The 18194-nt window shown below is 33.5% G+C and overlaps 2 protein-coding genes across 2 annotated transcripts; both read right to left on the reverse strand.

Moving 5' to 3' along the window:
• Positions 1–2998: 2998 nt before the first annotated feature.
• LOC21405835 (pyruvate kinase, cytosolic isozyme) lies at positions 2999–6700 on the reverse strand. The gene is made up of 4 exons (XM_024170221.1): positions 6625–6700; positions 6074–6413; positions 4661–5122; positions 2999–4073 (listed from the first exon to the last, which is right to left on the reverse strand). Exons 2-4 carry the CDS (start codon positions 6329–6331, stop codon positions 3261–3263), a joined length of 1533 nt encoding a protein of 510 aa, XP_024025989.1. The 5' UTR covers positions 6332–6413; positions 6625–6700; the 3' UTR covers positions 2999–3260.
• Positions 6701–11946: 5246 nt separating this feature from the next.
• Positions 11947–13989, reverse strand: LOC21405836 (transcription elongation factor SPT4 homolog 2). The gene is made up of 5 exons (XM_010105260.2): positions 13835–13989; positions 13558–13649; positions 13386–13441; positions 13144–13205; positions 11947–12332 (listed from the first exon to the last, which is right to left on the reverse strand). The coding sequence occupies exons 1-5, from the start codon at positions 13949–13951 to the stop codon at positions 12282–12284; spliced, it is 378 nt and encodes a 125-aa protein (XP_010103562.1). The 5' UTR covers positions 13952–13989; the 3' UTR covers positions 11947–12281.
• Between the last annotated feature and the right edge of the window lie 4205 nt (positions 13990–18194).

An 18194-nucleotide genomic window follows, 5' to 3' on the forward strand; every position in this document is an offset into this window, starting at 1 on the left:
TTTGATAAGTTGTTCAATTTAGAATTCAAATTAATTTAAGTTTGACTTAAATTCGAATTTGAATTAAAATTAGACTACAGGATAAATGATGATTTCTCTTCCTTCCCTATCTGTTTTTGACGCCACACACAAAGGAGAAAATCCCTATCATGGCCGGCCACTAGAGGATAAGGTGCAAGGGATTTTTTTGTTCCAAATTCAAATAGGAGATAGAGATTTGATTCTGTTTTGAAGTTTGACTTCTACTCTTTAAATATGAGAATGATAGAAAATTGTGGAGATAATTTTTGGAAAACAATTTTCTGCCCTAAGAGTTAAGGTGGCTGAATTTTCTCAAAGGAAGAGAGAGGAAAAAATTTTTCTCCCAAAAAATTCCACATTGTGCATGCGTTGGTGTTTGTAGAAATTTGAGTGTTTTTGAAACCTGTTTTGTCTCACGTGTGCCCACACACACGTCTATGTGGAATCAAGGAATCGACGTGGAAGACTTTGGTTTTCTAAACACAAAGCTTGGAGCAAGGACTATTCGTGGACAAAGAACTCAAGTTATCATCCGAGTCGGCTTCCAGGTATTTTTCCTGATTGAGTTCTTGATATATATAAATTAATGTGATTAATTTATTCGTGCATAAATTAATATAATCTATAGAGTATCTCAAAAGTTTTCTGAAATTTTTGTTATACACGATCCGCCTCCCCGCCACGTTTCCGCAGCCGAATTCGATTCGGCAACCAACAGTTAGAGCTTTGCAATACTGCACCATAACTAGACTTGATCTCAACTTAGCTATTGGCAAAGTTTGTCAATATATGCATGCTCCTACATCATCTCATTGGGCAGCAGTCAAACGAATTCTTCGTTACTTGCGCGGTTCACTTTCCTATGGCATAACCTTTCAGGCCCCCTCTGATTTCGATGTCTCTTGTTTCACTTTTTCACTGATGTCGATTGGGCCTCTAGTTCATATGACCGCAGAAGTACTAGTGGCTATTGTGCTTTTCTTGGACCCAACCTCATCTCATGGTCTTCCACCAAGCAACGTGTAGTCTCTCGAAGTAGCACTGAGTTTGAATATTACAGTCTCGCTAATGCCGGAGCTGAAGTCTTATGGCTGCGCATTCTTTTGATTGAGCTTCAGATTCCTCTCATTCCTGCGCCAGTGCTCATTTGTGATAATATTAGCGCACTTCATCTTGCAGCCAACCCCGTGCTTCATGCTCGCACGAAGCATATCGAGATTAACTACCATTTTGTTCGTGAACGAGTTATGGATTAGACTCTCACTGTTGAATACACTCCCTCTAATGATCAGCTTGTTGCTATTATGACTAAGCCTCTACCTTCTAATCGGTTTCTCTCTACGCAACAAGCTCACTGTGGTGCCTCACCCTATTCGCTTGAGGAGGGATGTTAGAATACAAAATAATTGTGTACAGCTAAATGTATAGTACTATGTATAGAACTTGCCAATTTTATTAGTCTAGATGCATGCCATGTATATAATTGATTATTTCGTACTAGCATACTAAGTATAAATAATATATTTTACCCTCAGCTCTAATTGAGCTAGGTTTTCCTTATTTTCTCATCTCCGCATCCTTCTTTTCTATACCTACACCATACTTTCCTTTTAAAAGTTACCTCCTAAAATAACTCTAGCAAACAATCCGCTAAAATTAAGTGTAGCAGAGTACCCCCAAATTGATGAGGGTATTTTGTAAAATAATTATTCTTTCATTACATTTCAATATATCCAACGTTTAACCAAATATTAGAATTGAAAAGAATCGTTCATTCAATTATTTTCTAATTTCATCATATTTCTATTCTTTTTCTCACTCTACTTCTATATTCTATATTTCCACAAATTCGGCTAGTCCATAAGCTGTGATAAATGGAGAAAAATGCAATCACTGTTGATTGTCGAATAAAATGCTAAATTATTTAAACTTTTATTGAATATTTTCATAATTTTTATTCATAATATTTTTATTAGAAATGTTTGGTTTTAACTTATTTAATTACATATTTAGGAAGTAGTGAGACCCAGCTGTCGGTCATTTACTCCACCAGCCATTTCTTCTAATTTTCACTTGCCACGTGGCCATTCAGCATGCTGAAGACTTCTCACTCCGGATTTCAACGGCAAATTAGTGCTGAAATTTTCGTATTTGTACTTCACCCAAATTAATTTCTCCAAATTAATTGTAATTTTATTTTATTTATTTTTTCTTTGTGATTTGTTTCAGTTTTCCATTTTTGTAATTTATTTCCTTAATTTCTAATAACAAAAACTATAAATAGGGATGTGTGCTTAGCTTTATTTTTCATTCAAGAATTGAGATAAATTTCTAAAATTAAAGTTTTATTATTTTCAATTTTTGCTTTCATTTTCTTATCTTTTTGCTAGTGTCACACAATTGACAGGAGACTAAGTAACGAGTAAATCAAATCTTCTCATCTTTTATTTTATTTTAAAATATCGTGTGTCAAATTTTTATATAAGTTTAGTCATATTTTTCTTATATAATTTTATCATATAATGTTTTGATTAAAATTATTTTATAAGTTAAATTTTTACTGTAAAATTATCGAGAGATATATTGTCAATTTTAAATAACTTATAACAATAATCTTCGTGGAATTAACGTGAGGGTTGAATTTATTCTTTCGCTTGTTTCTTCTAACGTTTTATTCTTTCGCTTGTCTCTTTTAACTTTCATTTTCTATTAATTTATTTTGTTTGTTATTTTTCACCTCCTCGTGAAATTGACTGACCATTCTGTGCTAGAAACGACCCTTTAAGAATCCAATTTGGGCGTTAAACAAATTTTAGCGCAGATTAGACTTACCTTTAACCAAACTTCCTTTCTTCTCACCTTTTTTTTTTTTCTTTTCCCTTCAGGACTCGGTGATGTCTCTCTCCTATCCAAAATTGTTTGATAAGCATAGCATCATCAAGGGGCGGAAAAAGTGCCAACAAGCCAAAAGCAAGGATTACAAAAGAGCCAAGCCTTATTTTTATACCATGCCAAAATTAAGATCAGTCATATGACATTGACTAACTGAAAAATACAGGATAAAGCAAGATAATCCAGAGGTTCTCATACCCTCTAAGAAAGCTCAAGGAAAAATGGCCAAAAACTGATTTTTAGTGCTCTGAAAGCAACATTGCATAAAATAAGGACTCAGAAAGTAAAATATAGGCTCAACTTGTCACTGCCTCACATAGCAATATTGGTCATCTGCGAGTACCACATCATTTCACTACGCAGATCTTAATCACAGAGGATGTTCCAATACGATGAAGTGCCACAACTGCATCACCAGGCTTACACAGCCCCCTCTCAATTGCAGATTTCAATGCAGCTTCCAAGATCACCTCGGTGGATTCCGCATCGGTGGCCTTAGCTGATCCTTCGGCCAGTAGGGGAAGTAAACCCCTGTAAATCAGGCTGTGCCTTGCGGGAGTCTCATCGCTGCAGGTCCAATCAAAAGAGTCTGTTGTCAACACTGGAACAACAACAGAGAGGATTGGAACAGCTGGCCTATATTTGGCTACCAATTTGGCAGTGGTCCCGCCACGCGTCATCACAACAATGAGTTTCGCTTTGGCTTTGTTAGCTGTTCGCACAGCTGAGGATGCAAGACTCTCCAATGGGCTCATTGGAAGAGGAGTTGACCTAATCATTTCCTTAAAGATTGCTCCATAGTCAAGAGAAGATTCTGCCTCAATACATATACGGGCCATGATCTTCACAGCAAGTTCTGGATAGGCCCCAGCTGCACTCTCACCACTAAGCATAACACAATCAGTTCCATCAAGCACTGCATTAGCTACATCAGTAGCTTCGGCACGGGTTGGCCTTGGAGACTTGATCATGGACTCAAGCATTTGGGTGGCAGTGACAACAGGCTTACCCACAAGATTACACTTGTATATCATCATTTTTTGGGCCAGGAAGATCTTCTCAACCGGAATCTCCATTCCAAGATCACCACGAGCAACCATGTATGCATCAGTCTCGCGCAAGATCTCGTCAAAGTTGATAACTCCCTCCTGGTTCTCAACCTGAGGAAAACCACAAAAACATAGATGCACTAGTTGCTCAAGAAAATTGCACGTTTTAATCAGATAATCCAATAATCTAGATTTCCCACCACGAAAGTTCAAAAAGATTTCCCAAGAAAGCAAACCTAACATCTCCATACCTTTATCACCATATTACTATACTGCAAATCAACAACATGGGAAAACAAGCATAACCCCAAATCCATGAGAGATCATGGGTGCAAACATAGCAAAAGAAACTGCATACATGATTCATGAATGTGCATATAGAGAGAGAACAGGCAAAGATAAGCTGTCAAATAAGACACTAAAATCGAGCCAAAAAAATAAATAAGTAACCATAACGGCATACTTCACTTGGTACAATCTAAAGCAAGCCTTCCTTTACTCATAAAACTCACAAATTAAGGTTTGCAGAATGCAGATCCATGATCCCTCACACACACACACACACACATTTAGAACAGAGGACTAATGTCTAACATGTTACTGGCTAACACACACACATTCAGAACAGAGGACTAATGTCAAACATGTTACTGGCTACATGCTATCTTACTAAATAACATCTGAACAAGTAAACATACCTTTGACATCAACATAATACGCTTGGCATGGGACCCAAGAACCTTACGAACATGTACAAGATCTGATCCCTTGCGTACAAAAGACAGGGCAATCATGTCAATTCTGTTAGGAACACCCCATTGAAGAATATCTTCCTTGTCTTTCTCAGTTAGGGTTGGAAGATCCACCACAACACCAGGAAGGTTAACATTCTTTCTCTCTCCAAGCATTGCAGTGTTCTCACAACGGCACCTCACAGTCCCGGCTTTTGGGTCACAAGACAAGACAGTCAGGGTAATAGTACCGTCTGCGCATAAAATGGTATTTCCAGGCTTCAAGTCCACAGCCAGCTTTTGGTAGCTCATGGAAATCAACTCCTGATCTCCCTTGATGCTGTAATCAGTAGTAATGGTAATCTCCTGACCCTCCTTAAGTTGAATAGCCTTTCCATCCTTTAGAAAACCAGTTCGAATCTCAGGTCCCTGCAAGGACAAAGACAAATGAAAATTCCACCAGGAAAATATATAAATCTCGCTGTAACTAGCACTTGAAGCAAATGAAACATATAAGCCATGTCCAAAAGCGTCACAACCAAAAAACAAACAGTATCAACTATCAAATATCAGCGAGATAAAAAGAAAAAAAAAATTCAAATTTATATCATTTATAGCATTAGACATTCTAGATTTAGGCCTTTAGAAAAGTCTAATTTCGAACAGAGCTGAGTGGAAAAGTGAAATCCATATAGCCGACCCCAATTAAGTTGGAATTAAGGCTGGTTTATATCATTTATAGCATTGTATCCACAGAGCCAAAATTTGTCAAGGGAAAAAAGATGAAAGTAAATTACTCAAACAGATGAGTTCCCTTGGAAGCAAACCATGGACTTTTAAAGTGTCATCAGAACAAGTTGCAAGAGACGAAACAATGTTGTATGTTTTACAGATTTCTATTTATCAGGTTTTAACTGTTGCTTCTTCTGTTTATTTATTTATTTATTTTTATTTTTTTTAAAAAGAAGAGAGAGAGAATTAGATCGTGTTGAAATAAGACTGATTTTGAATCTCATGTTATCCAAACTCTTCAGAAACCCTGGTTAGGCTGTGCATGGAAAGCAGCTATGAATTCCATGCCTTGCATTTTCCCAGTTACCAAAATCATTCACAAAATACTAAGGCAGAGTTCATTATTTCATGTCAAACCAAATTCAATTAAATGAAAAATATATTCAACAATAGGATAAATTAATTAAATAGCTCACAGACCCAAAAAAAAATATGTAAAATTTTAAAAAATAAAAATAAAAATAAAAATAAAAACAGTTTTAACCTTGTCGTTAGGTCTGCCAGAAAACTCAGATTCAAGACCAAAACTTCCATTTTCGCAAGAAATTCACACAACATCTTTTCAAGATCGAGAGAGAAAGATAGGACCTTGGTGTCGAGCATGACGGCGCAGAGGATCTGAGTGTTGTGCATGGCGGTCCTGAGATTGTTCAAGGTCTCCTGGTGGTACTCGTGAGTTCCATGGGAGAAGTTGAAGCGAGCGACGTTCATGCCTGCCCGGAGAAGCTTCTCGACCATCTCCACCGACCGAGACGCCGGTCCCAGCGTGCACACGATCTTCGTCTTCGGCACTCGCCCATCGTTCGGGATCTCCTTCAGCAGTCCCTCTATGTCGATATTCGCCATTCCTCAACTCCAAACAAACACTCGTTCAGTGATGACTCAGTGAGTTGATGATCAACTCGTAAGCCCTTTTTTCTTCACTTTCCTAAGAAGGTAGGTAGAAGAATGAATCAACAAATTGAATGTATACACTGATTTGGATTCAGATTGGAATTTGGATTCTTCCTAAGTTTGTTTTTGTTGGTGAAATCGCAGAGATAATAGAGAGAGAAAAGAGAGAGTTTGAGAGAGAAAGTTAGAGAGAGAGAGAGAAGCAGAGCTTGAATTGGTGAGCTCGTGCGGAGCTTAAAGCTTACCTTTCCCTTCACGCTACAATCCACGCTTTGTTAGCTTGTTTTTGTGCGTTTCGGGAGACTTTGATATAAAAAATCGTATGATAGAATATAACGTATATATTATAAGACCATCACTGTAATATTTAGTACCATAAAATGTAAAATAATTTAATAAATAAATAAAATGTAAAATAAAATATTATATGTATTATTTTTTTATAAAAAAAATATTATTTTGATTTGTAATCCGGTGTATTACGCTATTTCGACCCGTTTAGTTCATGGATTAGAACCATTTTTAATTTACATGTGTTTTTTGTGAGAGAAAATACTGTAACGAATCATGAACCATGATTCAAATCAGGGAACGAATCCTCCAACCAAACGGGCTTACAAAACCACTCCTAAAAATAATCAAAATTGATTACAAAAATCGTCAAATACAATATTATTATTGGTGTTAAATTTAACATATATTATATTTAGTGATAAACTTAATATTTAATTACTATTAGTTCGATATAATAACTTTTTATTGATTCATCACAATATTGATATTCTCACATTATTTTAAATAAAAAATATACTTTTACAATTGCCAAAACTTAATAATGATAAATAGACATTTTCAGGGGAAAAAATATTATATGACATTGCATGGCACGCAGCATATTGTGTATAATTATCTATTAATTAATTAATCAACACAACTAATTAATTGTAGAATTGTGTCATTGAGATGGGCAACTTTTGTTAATTTTAATTTTGTAACATAAATTGTTAGGTTAAAATGGATTTTATATTCAAGTATAGTTCATTGTTTAGAGGTTGGCTATTATTTATTATTTTATTATGATGTCAACACATGCATATTTTTAGAGAAAACGAAACATTGCACTAATAAAATGGTATTTATCAAGAATAAAAGATAAAAGTTTAGATTCATACACTCTGTAAATTCTCCATTTTTTTTGAATAAAAAATTCATACTCATTCACTTAAAGGTAAGTTCAGCAATCTTTCAAAAAAAATGTAGGGGGTTAAGATCAACCCTACGTACTTTTTATCACATTTCTCCCTATTCTTTTTTGTTAAAAAAAAATGGTAAAACTGTTAAAGGTGAGTTTATTATTATTATTATTATTATTATTATTGAAAGTGAGTTTTAAAACCAGTTTCAAGGAGGCCTTTCTGTCTTTGGAATGATTATTCACCAAACGTATTTGTCCTGTGAAAGTTCAAAGGTCTTGTTAAAAAATTAGAGTATATGGAAGTGAGATTTCTGAAATTGACATTATATTATAATAATTAATAATATAATAATATAATAACAACAGCAGCAAGATTGGCCTTTGGTGTTTGTCTACTTTTCTTTATTGTTTGTTTAAATCGAAAGGAAGAGAAGAAAAAACTCAAATGACCGCACACAGACTGAAATAAACAACTTTTCTACCCTCATAAAATAAAGAAAAAAATTAAGATGACGTTTGTTTCTTATATTCGTCATTGTTTTTGAATCATGATTTATAATTTTTTACAGTGTTTTTTTTTTTACAAAAAATACACATAAAATGAGAATGATTCTGAATCATGATTCTGAATACATAAACTAAACGTCCTCTAAATCTAACTTCCTAAATTCCGTGGGTGTTTAATGGATTTGATTTTTTTTTTTTCAAAAGTGGGAACTCTCTCAACATTGAAGATAGCATGAGTTCGAATTTACCATTAAGCTATTGTCTACAATCACATTAAATGAATTTTTTTATGTTAAAAATTTAACAAGGCAAAAATGTAATAGAACAAATGTTCTAAATTCTAACAAGAGGCTAAAACAGGAATTTTATTTTATTTTCAAAACGACAGGTCTCCTGTTGAATGGTTAAAAACGACCAAAAAAAAAAGGGGAAAAGTGAGGCGTGGGACCTCTTACGATGAAAGTTGAAAAGTAAAAAAGAGAATATGCGAAGGCACATTTACAAGTGGAATTTGCTTTAGAGATTGTGGGTTTGACCGGTGAGTGGTCCAAAGCAGCATGCCCTTACAATTCCATTTGCTGCTGCCGCTGCTTCAACTGACCATGTGCGCCCCTCATTTCAAGCAATGCTCCCCCTAAAAGCCTCAAACACTTAGGGCTCGTTTAGTTTATTAATTTAAATTTTTAATTTGAATTAAAATATAATTTTATGTGAAAATTTTTTATTGTAATAAAAAAGTTATATATGATTATTTCTGAGAACTTTTTACTGTAGTAAAACTCGAATCGGTGAAATGAACAGGGCCTTAAAAAGACCCGTTTAAATTGACTTATTTATGTCCCGTTCATTTTACCGATTTGAGTTTAGAATTCGAGTTATATTACAGTAAAAAACTCTCAGAAACAGTCAAATTTAACTTTTTTATTACAATAAAAAGCTCTCACATAAAATTACACCTCAACTCAAATTAAAAACTCGAATCAGCGAACTAAACGAGCTCTTAGTTTCAAAACTGTTTTTAAAACTGCTTCGATGGACAACATAAGTGTTTTAAACTTTTTATATGCTCTTTTGAGATAAGTCACTTCCTGAGTAGTGTTTAAAAATAAAAATAAAAATAACTTATGAAAAGCTTTCTTATTTACCTTTTTAACCTTTTATATGCAAACAATAAATTAAAAATTCTATTCATATCCATCTATTACAATATTTTTTATAACAATAAGAGTTTTTGACTTATTTACTAAACATGTTCAAAAGCTCTTATGAAATAAAACAGCTCTTTTTCATGTTCTATCCAAATACTAACTAAAAAGTCTTGACTTGAGTTTCTCTTCTTTTACTCCTTAAAAGTAAAAGCACAAATTCTTTCAACCGGACCCTTAAATTCCAACACACAAGTTAAAGTCTCAACATTTTAGTTGCTAACTTTACATATTAAAGTTGAAAAAAGAAAACAAAACAGAAACTTTTTTTTTCTTGTAATATGTTGGTACCTTGTATTTTATCAAATTATTATATTGACATTTCAAAACCCACATCATACAAAAGAAAAACCATTACTTGTTCTTTTTCTTTGTTATTTTTTGAAATTTTCTGTATCAAAAAATTAATTGGACATTTTATTTAGAGGGCATAAAGCACATTTAAATATTTTTACCTTTTTATTGGAATAAAAAGGTAAATAGCATATTTTTAAAACATGTTTGAAGTAAATAACATATTTTTTTAAGTAAATAGAAAATATATTAATAAGTATTTTTACCTTTTTATTGGGATAAAAAGGCAAATAGCATATTTTTAAAACATGTTTGAAGTAAATAGCATAAACTTTATTAGTAAGTATTTGTTTATCTGGTGTAAATATACTCTAAGTAATTAGAGTAAATGAATTATTTACGTTAAGTAAACAAATATTTATCAATAATTATGGTACTTACGATTGAAAAATGGCAATTTAAGGTACTAACTTTGGCATTAATGTTGAGTAGGACCCGCATTGTATGAATGACGGGTCGAGTTGGATTCGTGTTCTCCTATGTGAGATTTTTGAAATGGTATACACATGCTCAAAATGGTGCTGGGATGAATTAGAAATTTATGTCTAATGTGTTGGGAATGATGTTTTTAAAGTATGAGATGTAATTTTAAATATTATTACTTATTTAATGATACATAAATTTCATTATTTATGTGCACGTATTGTTGTATACTTTATGAATATCATTAAATATGGTATATAAGTGTTGTATATTAGAAGATAATATTTAATGATAATAATTGAAATTAGTTCATAATGAATTTAATTAAAGTTCAGAATCTTTAATTAAAACATTATTAATACATGTCATTTTCATTAAGAATGAAACGAACTTATCCGTATCATTGATATTGAGAGATATCGGATGAATGTATTTTGCATAATGAGATTATGTAACACTGGGATAAGACACAATATGATTTTTTGATAATTTCAATTAAATATAAAAAATCTAATTGAATCTCTCGATGGTCATATATAAAATGATCTTAATTCTGAGTTATTAAGAGATTCATATTTAAGGATTTGTGTTTTTTGACTTACTCGATATAGATTTCAAGAGTACTAAATCTTATTCCTTATATCTTGGAGACACGACGAAATAGGCAGCGGAAAATGTTAATATTACAAGATGAAATCCATTCATTCTTGAGAAAAAACAGATAAATAATTCTCTTAAGTGTTGATTCAGTACTTGAATATGTAACGAGCTCGTATTCCTAAATTTATTTTTATGAATATATAATTCATTAGAGAATCCATGGGACTAAAAAAAAAAAGATGTAATTAAAGATGTTAAAGAATTTCACCTAACTTTAATTATGAATTATTTATTGAGTATTGATTTATATAAATAGTTTGGCAATAATTTGACAAGTTCAGGAAGTTAATTGCAAAAATTAAGAACATGTTTGGTATCAGTTCCATTTTCATTTTTTACGTTTTCCAAGACAAAAAACAGAGATTGAGGAAAACGTATTTGGAGGAAAAAAGTGAAAAAAACGAAAACAAAAACAATTTTCAATTTAGTGTAAAATAACTTAAGGCTCGTTTAGTTCACTGATTTAAGTTTTTAATTCGAGTTGATATGTGACTTTATGTGAGAGCTTTTTACTGTAACAAAAGAATTAAATGTGACTGTTTCTAAGAGCTTTTTACTGTAACAAAACTCGAATTCTAAACTCAAATCAGTGAAATAAACAGGACCTTAAAAACTGAAAATGAATTTAAGTCGTTTTTCATTTTCAATTTTAGGTGGATGCCTTTTTTTTTTGGCAAGTAAGTGTGACTTAAATGAACTAACGAAGTGCTTTTATATTAAAAATAAAAATTATATAACCAAACGAAATTTTAATTTTTTCTTATACTAAAAACAATCTCTTAATAAAACTACCAAATGTATTTTCAGAAACGATTTCTGTCTGAGATCGAAAACGTTTTCATTTTCAATTTCATATAAAAAATAAAATCATTTTAAAACTAATTCCAAACGCACCTTAAAAGTTTAGAGAGCAATTTGTTACGCCACAATAAGTTCAAGAGTAAATGTGCTAATAACCCCTTTCTAAAACTGCTTTTAAAAGTATTTCGATAATCTATCAAAAGTATTTTGATTTTTTAAAAGAACTTCCAATCAGACTACGAAACGAGGCTTCTAAAAAAGACTTATGACTAAACTTTAAAACTTATACCACAAACTAGACATTATAAATTTAATCCTACCACTTTTATTGCTTAATAAAAAATGGAAAAATAGTTTTGAACCATTAAGCTCTTTATCCTAAGCACTCACGCAAAAGCTCTGCCAACCAGCCTTAGATCTTAAAAATAGCGTTTCCGTCTATGTATTCACAAGCCTAAAGATAAACTCTAATACCCAAACTTGTGCTCTACTAATGCGTATTCCATGCATTCTTTGTTCTTACAGTTGATAGACACAATTAGTCCACATCTCTACCACTTAACTATCTTTATATATAAATCAAAATAGAATCGATGATAATCTGATTAAATTACAAGGTTTTGGATTGCAATGTAACGCTTTAGGCAATGTTTCAACTGGACAATCACTTTCCGCGTACAACAGCTCTCCCAGAAAATATTTTTACCACAACTCACTATGTTCAAACATGACAAGTGCTGCAACATTCAACCATCTTTCACACTCGTTTTGGTGGCACATATTGCACTCTCTCATCTTCGCATAAGTTCTGCAGCAAGTCAAAAGTGATTAGCCAAGACAGAAATGATACTCTATTCTAAAGAGAGATTCGACAGGTTCACATATAGCCGAATCTAAACTTAAAATGCAACCTCTGAAAATCTTTATAATATTGCAGATGCTGAATTTTCCGAATGATTTTAAAACCGAGATACAAACAGTACACTGAGATTAAAGAAACAATGCAGGTGTAATAATATACCAGACAAAACTATCATTCAATTGCCTCTAGTTTATTGATCGCTTGTAAATTTGGAACGAAAAATGAAAATGAAATATAAAGCAAGAATATAGAAGAATAACTTCTCCTTCTATCAACTTAAATGCTAAGAATCTAAATATCTAAATTTTTAAGCTTTTCTGTGAAGACGGCTGCCATCATCACTAAAAGAGGCATCATAAGCTTAGAATTTGCAATATGAAATGCAAAGAGTATGCTATACAATTCATGATAGTGAAAAGAAAAACATGGCATGCAAATATTTCATATCGGAATCTAATGTAACATTTATCGCCAGATAGACGTACATACTTTCAAATGCTACACATAATGTAAACAAGACATCCAAAATCCAAAACACCAAGGAGCAGTTCTTTTCAAACCCTAACTCAGGATAAACTAGGGAGAGAAGCATGTCATTGCAATCAAAGAGAGAAACAATTAAAGGGCCCACGGAAAAGTCTAAGGTAGAATGTAAGCTTGCTATTTCATCAATTTCATATGTTTAGTATCAAACTTCTTTACATAAGAATATAAAACAAGAGAAGATATCAGAAAATAGCAAGCTGTCTGATCTCACCTGCATATCCTCTGGGAGAGCCTCTGAGACTGCAAGAGTGTAACAACCAGGAACAAATTTTCCTGCCAAAGAGTTACCAGAACAAAAAGGGTTGAAAATTTCAACTATTCTTGAAGAACCAAGTAGAAAAACACACTTTGAAAAGATGGGATTTTGATTTAATTCTGAAAACCCAGATTGTGGACATTGCAAAAATTAAAAAATAAAAGAATAAAAGGAAAAAAAAATGGAATAAGACGTACCGATTCGCAACCAGCGAGCAGCCCAACTTCTAGCTGGATCCATCACTGAGATTATACTATCAAAATAAAAATAATAACAATAATAATAATTTTAACAAGATTCAAGAGCTTAACGAAGAGAAAATCATTAACATTTCGAATTGGAAAGAAATTATAAGATTGAATAAAATACCCATTGAAGTTGGGAGTGGTACAATCGGCGACGCGCTCGTTATCTTCGTCCATCTTGAAGAAAGAGCAATTCTCACATCCCGATTCTCTGAACTGTATAATAAAAAGCAAAACAAGAAATGTTAACGAAGATTAAAGGGAAAATGGGAGCAAAATCAAAGAAATAAACCCTAACATATAATCTAGAAAAAAAAAAAAAGACATAAACCCTAACTCCAGTACTGTAATTGAATCGCAATGAAGAAGAAGAGGAAGAAGAACAAGAAGAAGAAGAAGACCTGATCGTAGGTTTTGACGAGGCGACAGCGGAGGCAAGCCCTGAGCTCGTGGCCGAAGCTCGTCGGGATTTGGGCCGGTGCGATTCCCACTCTCGTGCTTTCCCTTTCCCTATCCATTTCCAATTTCCAATTTCTTTCTTCTTTTCCTTACTATAATGTATTCATATTAAATAGTAGTCTGATTTTTTCTATTACAAATTTCGGTGATTTAAAACTTTGAAATTTAAGAGCATGTTTTTTTGTCTAAAAAACTCAAAAAAAGATAACTCGAGTTTCAACTTTATTTAAGTTCACGTTCTTTTAAGTTTCAACTTTATTCAATTTTACTCAACTTTATTCAAGTTACAACTTCAACTCAAGTTATAACTCAAATTCAACTCAAAAACTACACTCAAGTTACACTCTAAAAGAACAACCCTTAAATTTTTTATAAGAAAAAAACTAAGAATTAGTGACGTAGAGGTTCATTTAGAAATTAAATATAATTAAAAAAGTAATTAAGCATTTAAAATGTGAAAATCATTCTCAAAAATAAAGTATTAAAGAAATTTCTAAACAAGCCTCACATTTTTTTTACTGAAATTAAATTACAAGAAAGTGATGGGAACTTTCGCACTTTCTGATAAAAGAGGTTTAAAAACTGAGCCTCTAGCATCATTCAAGATTCATCCACAGGATATACAATATTGTACATATATGAACATGTGAATAATATTTACAGACATCAACCACAGTCTAAAAATTTAAAGTTTAGAGTCTCAGAATTTACAATCCTTACATTTGTACACAGTGATAATGGGCACTATCCTCACTTGATTGGACGGTAGCAACTACTTCAGCTACTCAGCGCTGCTTCTAGCGTCGTCTGAGAGGGGTTTAATATTTATAGAAACCAAATAAAACATGAGCAGAAGGCTCAGTAGTATGATTTTGAAATAAACTTTATAAACAAGTAAGTAAAATATTTAGTTCCAACACAACAACCGGAACCTAACATTCTTTTTTCTGAAAGGAAGTGTAAACTTTTAATTCCGTATTACACGCATCAGCAAGTAATTTATACTATGATAAATTACTTACACAACCACAAGCACAAGTCTTAACACCACTGTAGTGGCACAGTCTGGGTTTCGGGTTCTGCCCTCGAGGATACTCGCTGCATATCCTATCTAGGCCATCAACAGGTTTACCAGTTTGCAAGATATTTTATCTTAAGAAATCATTCATTAAATCTTTGAAATAGTTTATTATAATTCCAATAGCTAGATTCAAGCTATTGTATTAAAATGCTTTTCTTTCGCAAATATGTTCTTTTCTTTAAAACATTTGTAAGGCCAAAACTCTTTAAAGCATGTTGTCAAAGAAAATGACAAGAAATCCTACCTCTTAAGTACCAAACCTGTTGCTAGCGTTGCGCTATTCTAGCTTCCGCTTCCTCAAAGCCTTCAATCCGGTTCTTCAACTAACATTTACACAAAACAACGCTTTAGGATTTATTTTCATTCCTAAAGCAAATCAATCTCAATTATACACTTTGATTTCCTATTAGTGTGCCTTAATCCAATTCCAAGTTTCATAATCAATTCATGTTTCAAATCATCATTCCAAGGATTTTGATATCAAAACATGGATTAAAGATGTTAATCCATCTACTTTAGGATCACAAATAAAGCTAATTTGGGTTCTCTTTAAAAATCAGGGTCAAAACAGCACTTTAAGGCAAAACAGGTTCAGATCATGTGTGCACCGGTCAACCGGTGACAGAGAAGTTATTCTCCATCAGTCGACCGGTGGGGGGCTGCACAGGATGGCCGACATGACCGATCAGAAGAAAATAAGGCCAAAACCTGCAAATCCGAATTCCAATCCGAAATATTTTAAAGGAAAATTACTAAATCTAGGTTCCAATTACTAAATCAAGTCTAAAGAACCAATTTTTCCCAATTTTCACCATGATTTTACCAAAAATCCATCAAAATCCAATTTAAACTAAAAATAGGTATTTCTAATGAAAAAATTCGAGAATCAAGATAAGTTTTTCATAAATCTTACCCTAAATCCTTTCCTTGATGTTGAAAACTCCTTGAAGTTCCTCTTTAGTTCAAGATTTTAGAAGATTTGATAAATATTTTGAAGAAAGTGAGACAGAGCTACCAGAGAGAGTGAGAGAACGACATAGGGGGAGAGTGAGAGAACGACATAGGGGGAGAGTGAGAGAACGACATAGGGGGAGAGTGAGAGGGAAATTGAGAGAGAGAGAGAGAGAGAGAGAGAGAGAGAGTTGAAGGTGCACGAGAAGGAAAGGAAGAAAAAGAAAGAAAGAAAGAAAAAAAGAAAGAAAAGAAATAAAGAAAAATAAGGATAATTTCAAAAGATATTTATAAAAGTAGACTAAAAAGTGTGTCTACATATACTTTTAGGATGAAAATATAAATACTGAAAATATTTAAATTCTTTGAAAATATTTAAACTTAAATACTAGAAACATTTAATAAACATAATTAGTTAATTACACCAGATTATGCACATTAATAAATTCTAATTATCTTAATTAATCCTGTTTAATTTCTCGAGGTGTTACAAAAACACCCTAGTAGAATCAAGAACTATAATCCTAAATCAAGTAGAACTCTTAAAATAAATGTCAAGACTCTAATTTGACAAATGACAATTATTTATTAAAAAGTCCTTAATAAGAATGACGAGAAATATATATATATATATAGAAATCAATAGGAGCAGATTATGAAAAAAAAAATTATTTGAATAAATACATTTAACATGTGTTTGTTTTATAAGTTAAATCTTTTTACAATATTTTTTCTAATAAATATTAAATTTATGTACAATTTAAACGTATAAACTAAATGGGTCATTAATAATTAAGAAAACTACAATGGGGTATGCTATTTTTCCTCATCAATGAAGCATGTTTTTAGTCTATTGGATCTGCATCCATTGACATAAGCTCAGCATCCATTGACATAAGTGTTGATGATGGAATTTCGTCAACAACACCTTACCGGATTACGCCACGGTAGCCGTTGGGTTACCGGTTTGGAACTTATGATTTCACTGAATGTGCTGGAATTTGTAGTAGGGTTTTTGCTAGGTTGTGAAGTAAGTGAGATTATGCTTATGAAAGTAAGAACGCACATGAATTTTATAGTGGTTCACTCTGTTAATCAAGAGCTATATCCACTGTATTGTATTTCTCTTGTCTTTGTTCTTACAAGTTACATACGCGTAAAAGAAAAATCCATCCCCCTCTCTCTCAGGGGCTCTTCCCTTTTATAGTGGATATTACATGAGTCTCTGCCCAATGGTAGGCGGTTTGGACCATTTGACCGTGTCCTTCATGGGGCCCGCCCACTTGAGTGGCCTATGGCCTCTTTTGTTCAAACCGTAGCCTCCCATTACCTTTTGGAATGTTCACTCATCCAATTTGTCCCCCCATTACGGCTCTGTAGATCCCTGTAATAACTAGTGATCCGTTCCAGGCGGTTTTAAGGGCTTGTAATCATTTCCTATGCAACTGACCTTTTCCAAATCCAGACGCAACCTTGGGATATTCGGCCGATCTTCTCAAGGGTCTTCCTTGGGACGTGGATCTAGTTGCTTGTGCTCTGCCGTCTGCACCTATGCTAACATCTGCCGAGGGTAGCCTTTCCTACGGCCGATTTTATTGTGTTATTTTGCCCGGGCTGGTCTCGTAGACCTCGACTGTGTATAGAGTCGACGGTCTCGGTCTTCTTATACATTCGACTCTCCTGCCATACAAGAGAGACCAATGAGGCTCGGGCGTCGATGGCTAAATGACGTGGCAGGCATGGGGCCACGTGTGGCCTAGTCGTTGTCCGACGTGTCGATGTGAATTTTTTGACACAACAATAAGCTCACCATCCATTGACATAAGCTCACCATTGGATTTGCCGCCATGGGGAGAGGTCGCTGATGAATTCAAGATATGAATGTTCACATCCCCTAGAGGGGTGGGCTGGGGGTCGTTGGATATTTTAACAAAATCGAGACCACTAGTGGAGATGGGGTTCATCGGGGGTGTGACAACCCAGATTAAGATGGCGGTTGTGATTTCGTCGTGAACCATCACAACTGATGCCGTGATTTTGCGTAACTTGTTACGGTTGGGGTCGCGATTCTGTCTTGTCATGACAAAGGTCATGAGCCACAGAGGTGGAGGGATGGAGACCCCCCTTCGTGTGGGTGGCGTTTGTCCATTGCACAACGCCTCCGCAAGAGCATGCCGGACTTTCTTTTTTCTTTTAATATTTTTTATTATTTTGTAATTATGAGATTTGAAAAGGTTGTTATCAAATGTGTTGTGTCCATTTTTTTTTTT

Source organism: Morus notabilis, unplaced genomic scaffold, assembly GCF_000414095.1.
Source record: "Morus notabilis unplaced genomic scaffold, ASM41409v2 Scaffold437, whole genome shotgun sequence".
NCBI lineage: Eukaryota > Viridiplantae > Streptophyta > Magnoliopsida > Rosales > Moraceae > Morus > Morus notabilis.

Bases quoted from the DNA above. Each gene is read 5' to 3' on its own strand.
- LOC21405835 (XM_024170221.1), bottom strand. From the start codon at position 6,331: ATGGCGAATATCGACATAGAGGGACTGCTGAAGGAGATCCCGAACGAT. The intron at 5,123-6,073 runs GTCCTATCTTTC...TTGTCCTTGCAG, and splicing joins CCGTCATGCTCGACACCAAG to GGACCTGAGATTCGAACTGG. The intron at 4,074-4,660 runs GTATGTTTACTT...GGTTTTCCTCAG, and splicing joins GTATTATGTTGATGTCAAAG to GTTGAGAACCAGGAGGGAGT.
- LOC21405836 (XM_010105260.2), bottom strand. From the start codon at position 13,951: ATGGATAGGGAAAGGGAAAGCACGAGAGTGGGAATCGCACCGGCCCAA. The intron at 13,650-13,834 runs GTCTTCTTCTTC...TTTATTATACAG, and splicing joins TCGTCAAAACCTACGATCAG to TTCAGAGAATCGGGATGTGA. The intron at 12,333-13,143 runs GTGAGATCAGAC...GACTTGCTGCAG, and splicing joins CTCTCCCAGAGGATATGCAG to AACTTATGCGAAGATGAGAG.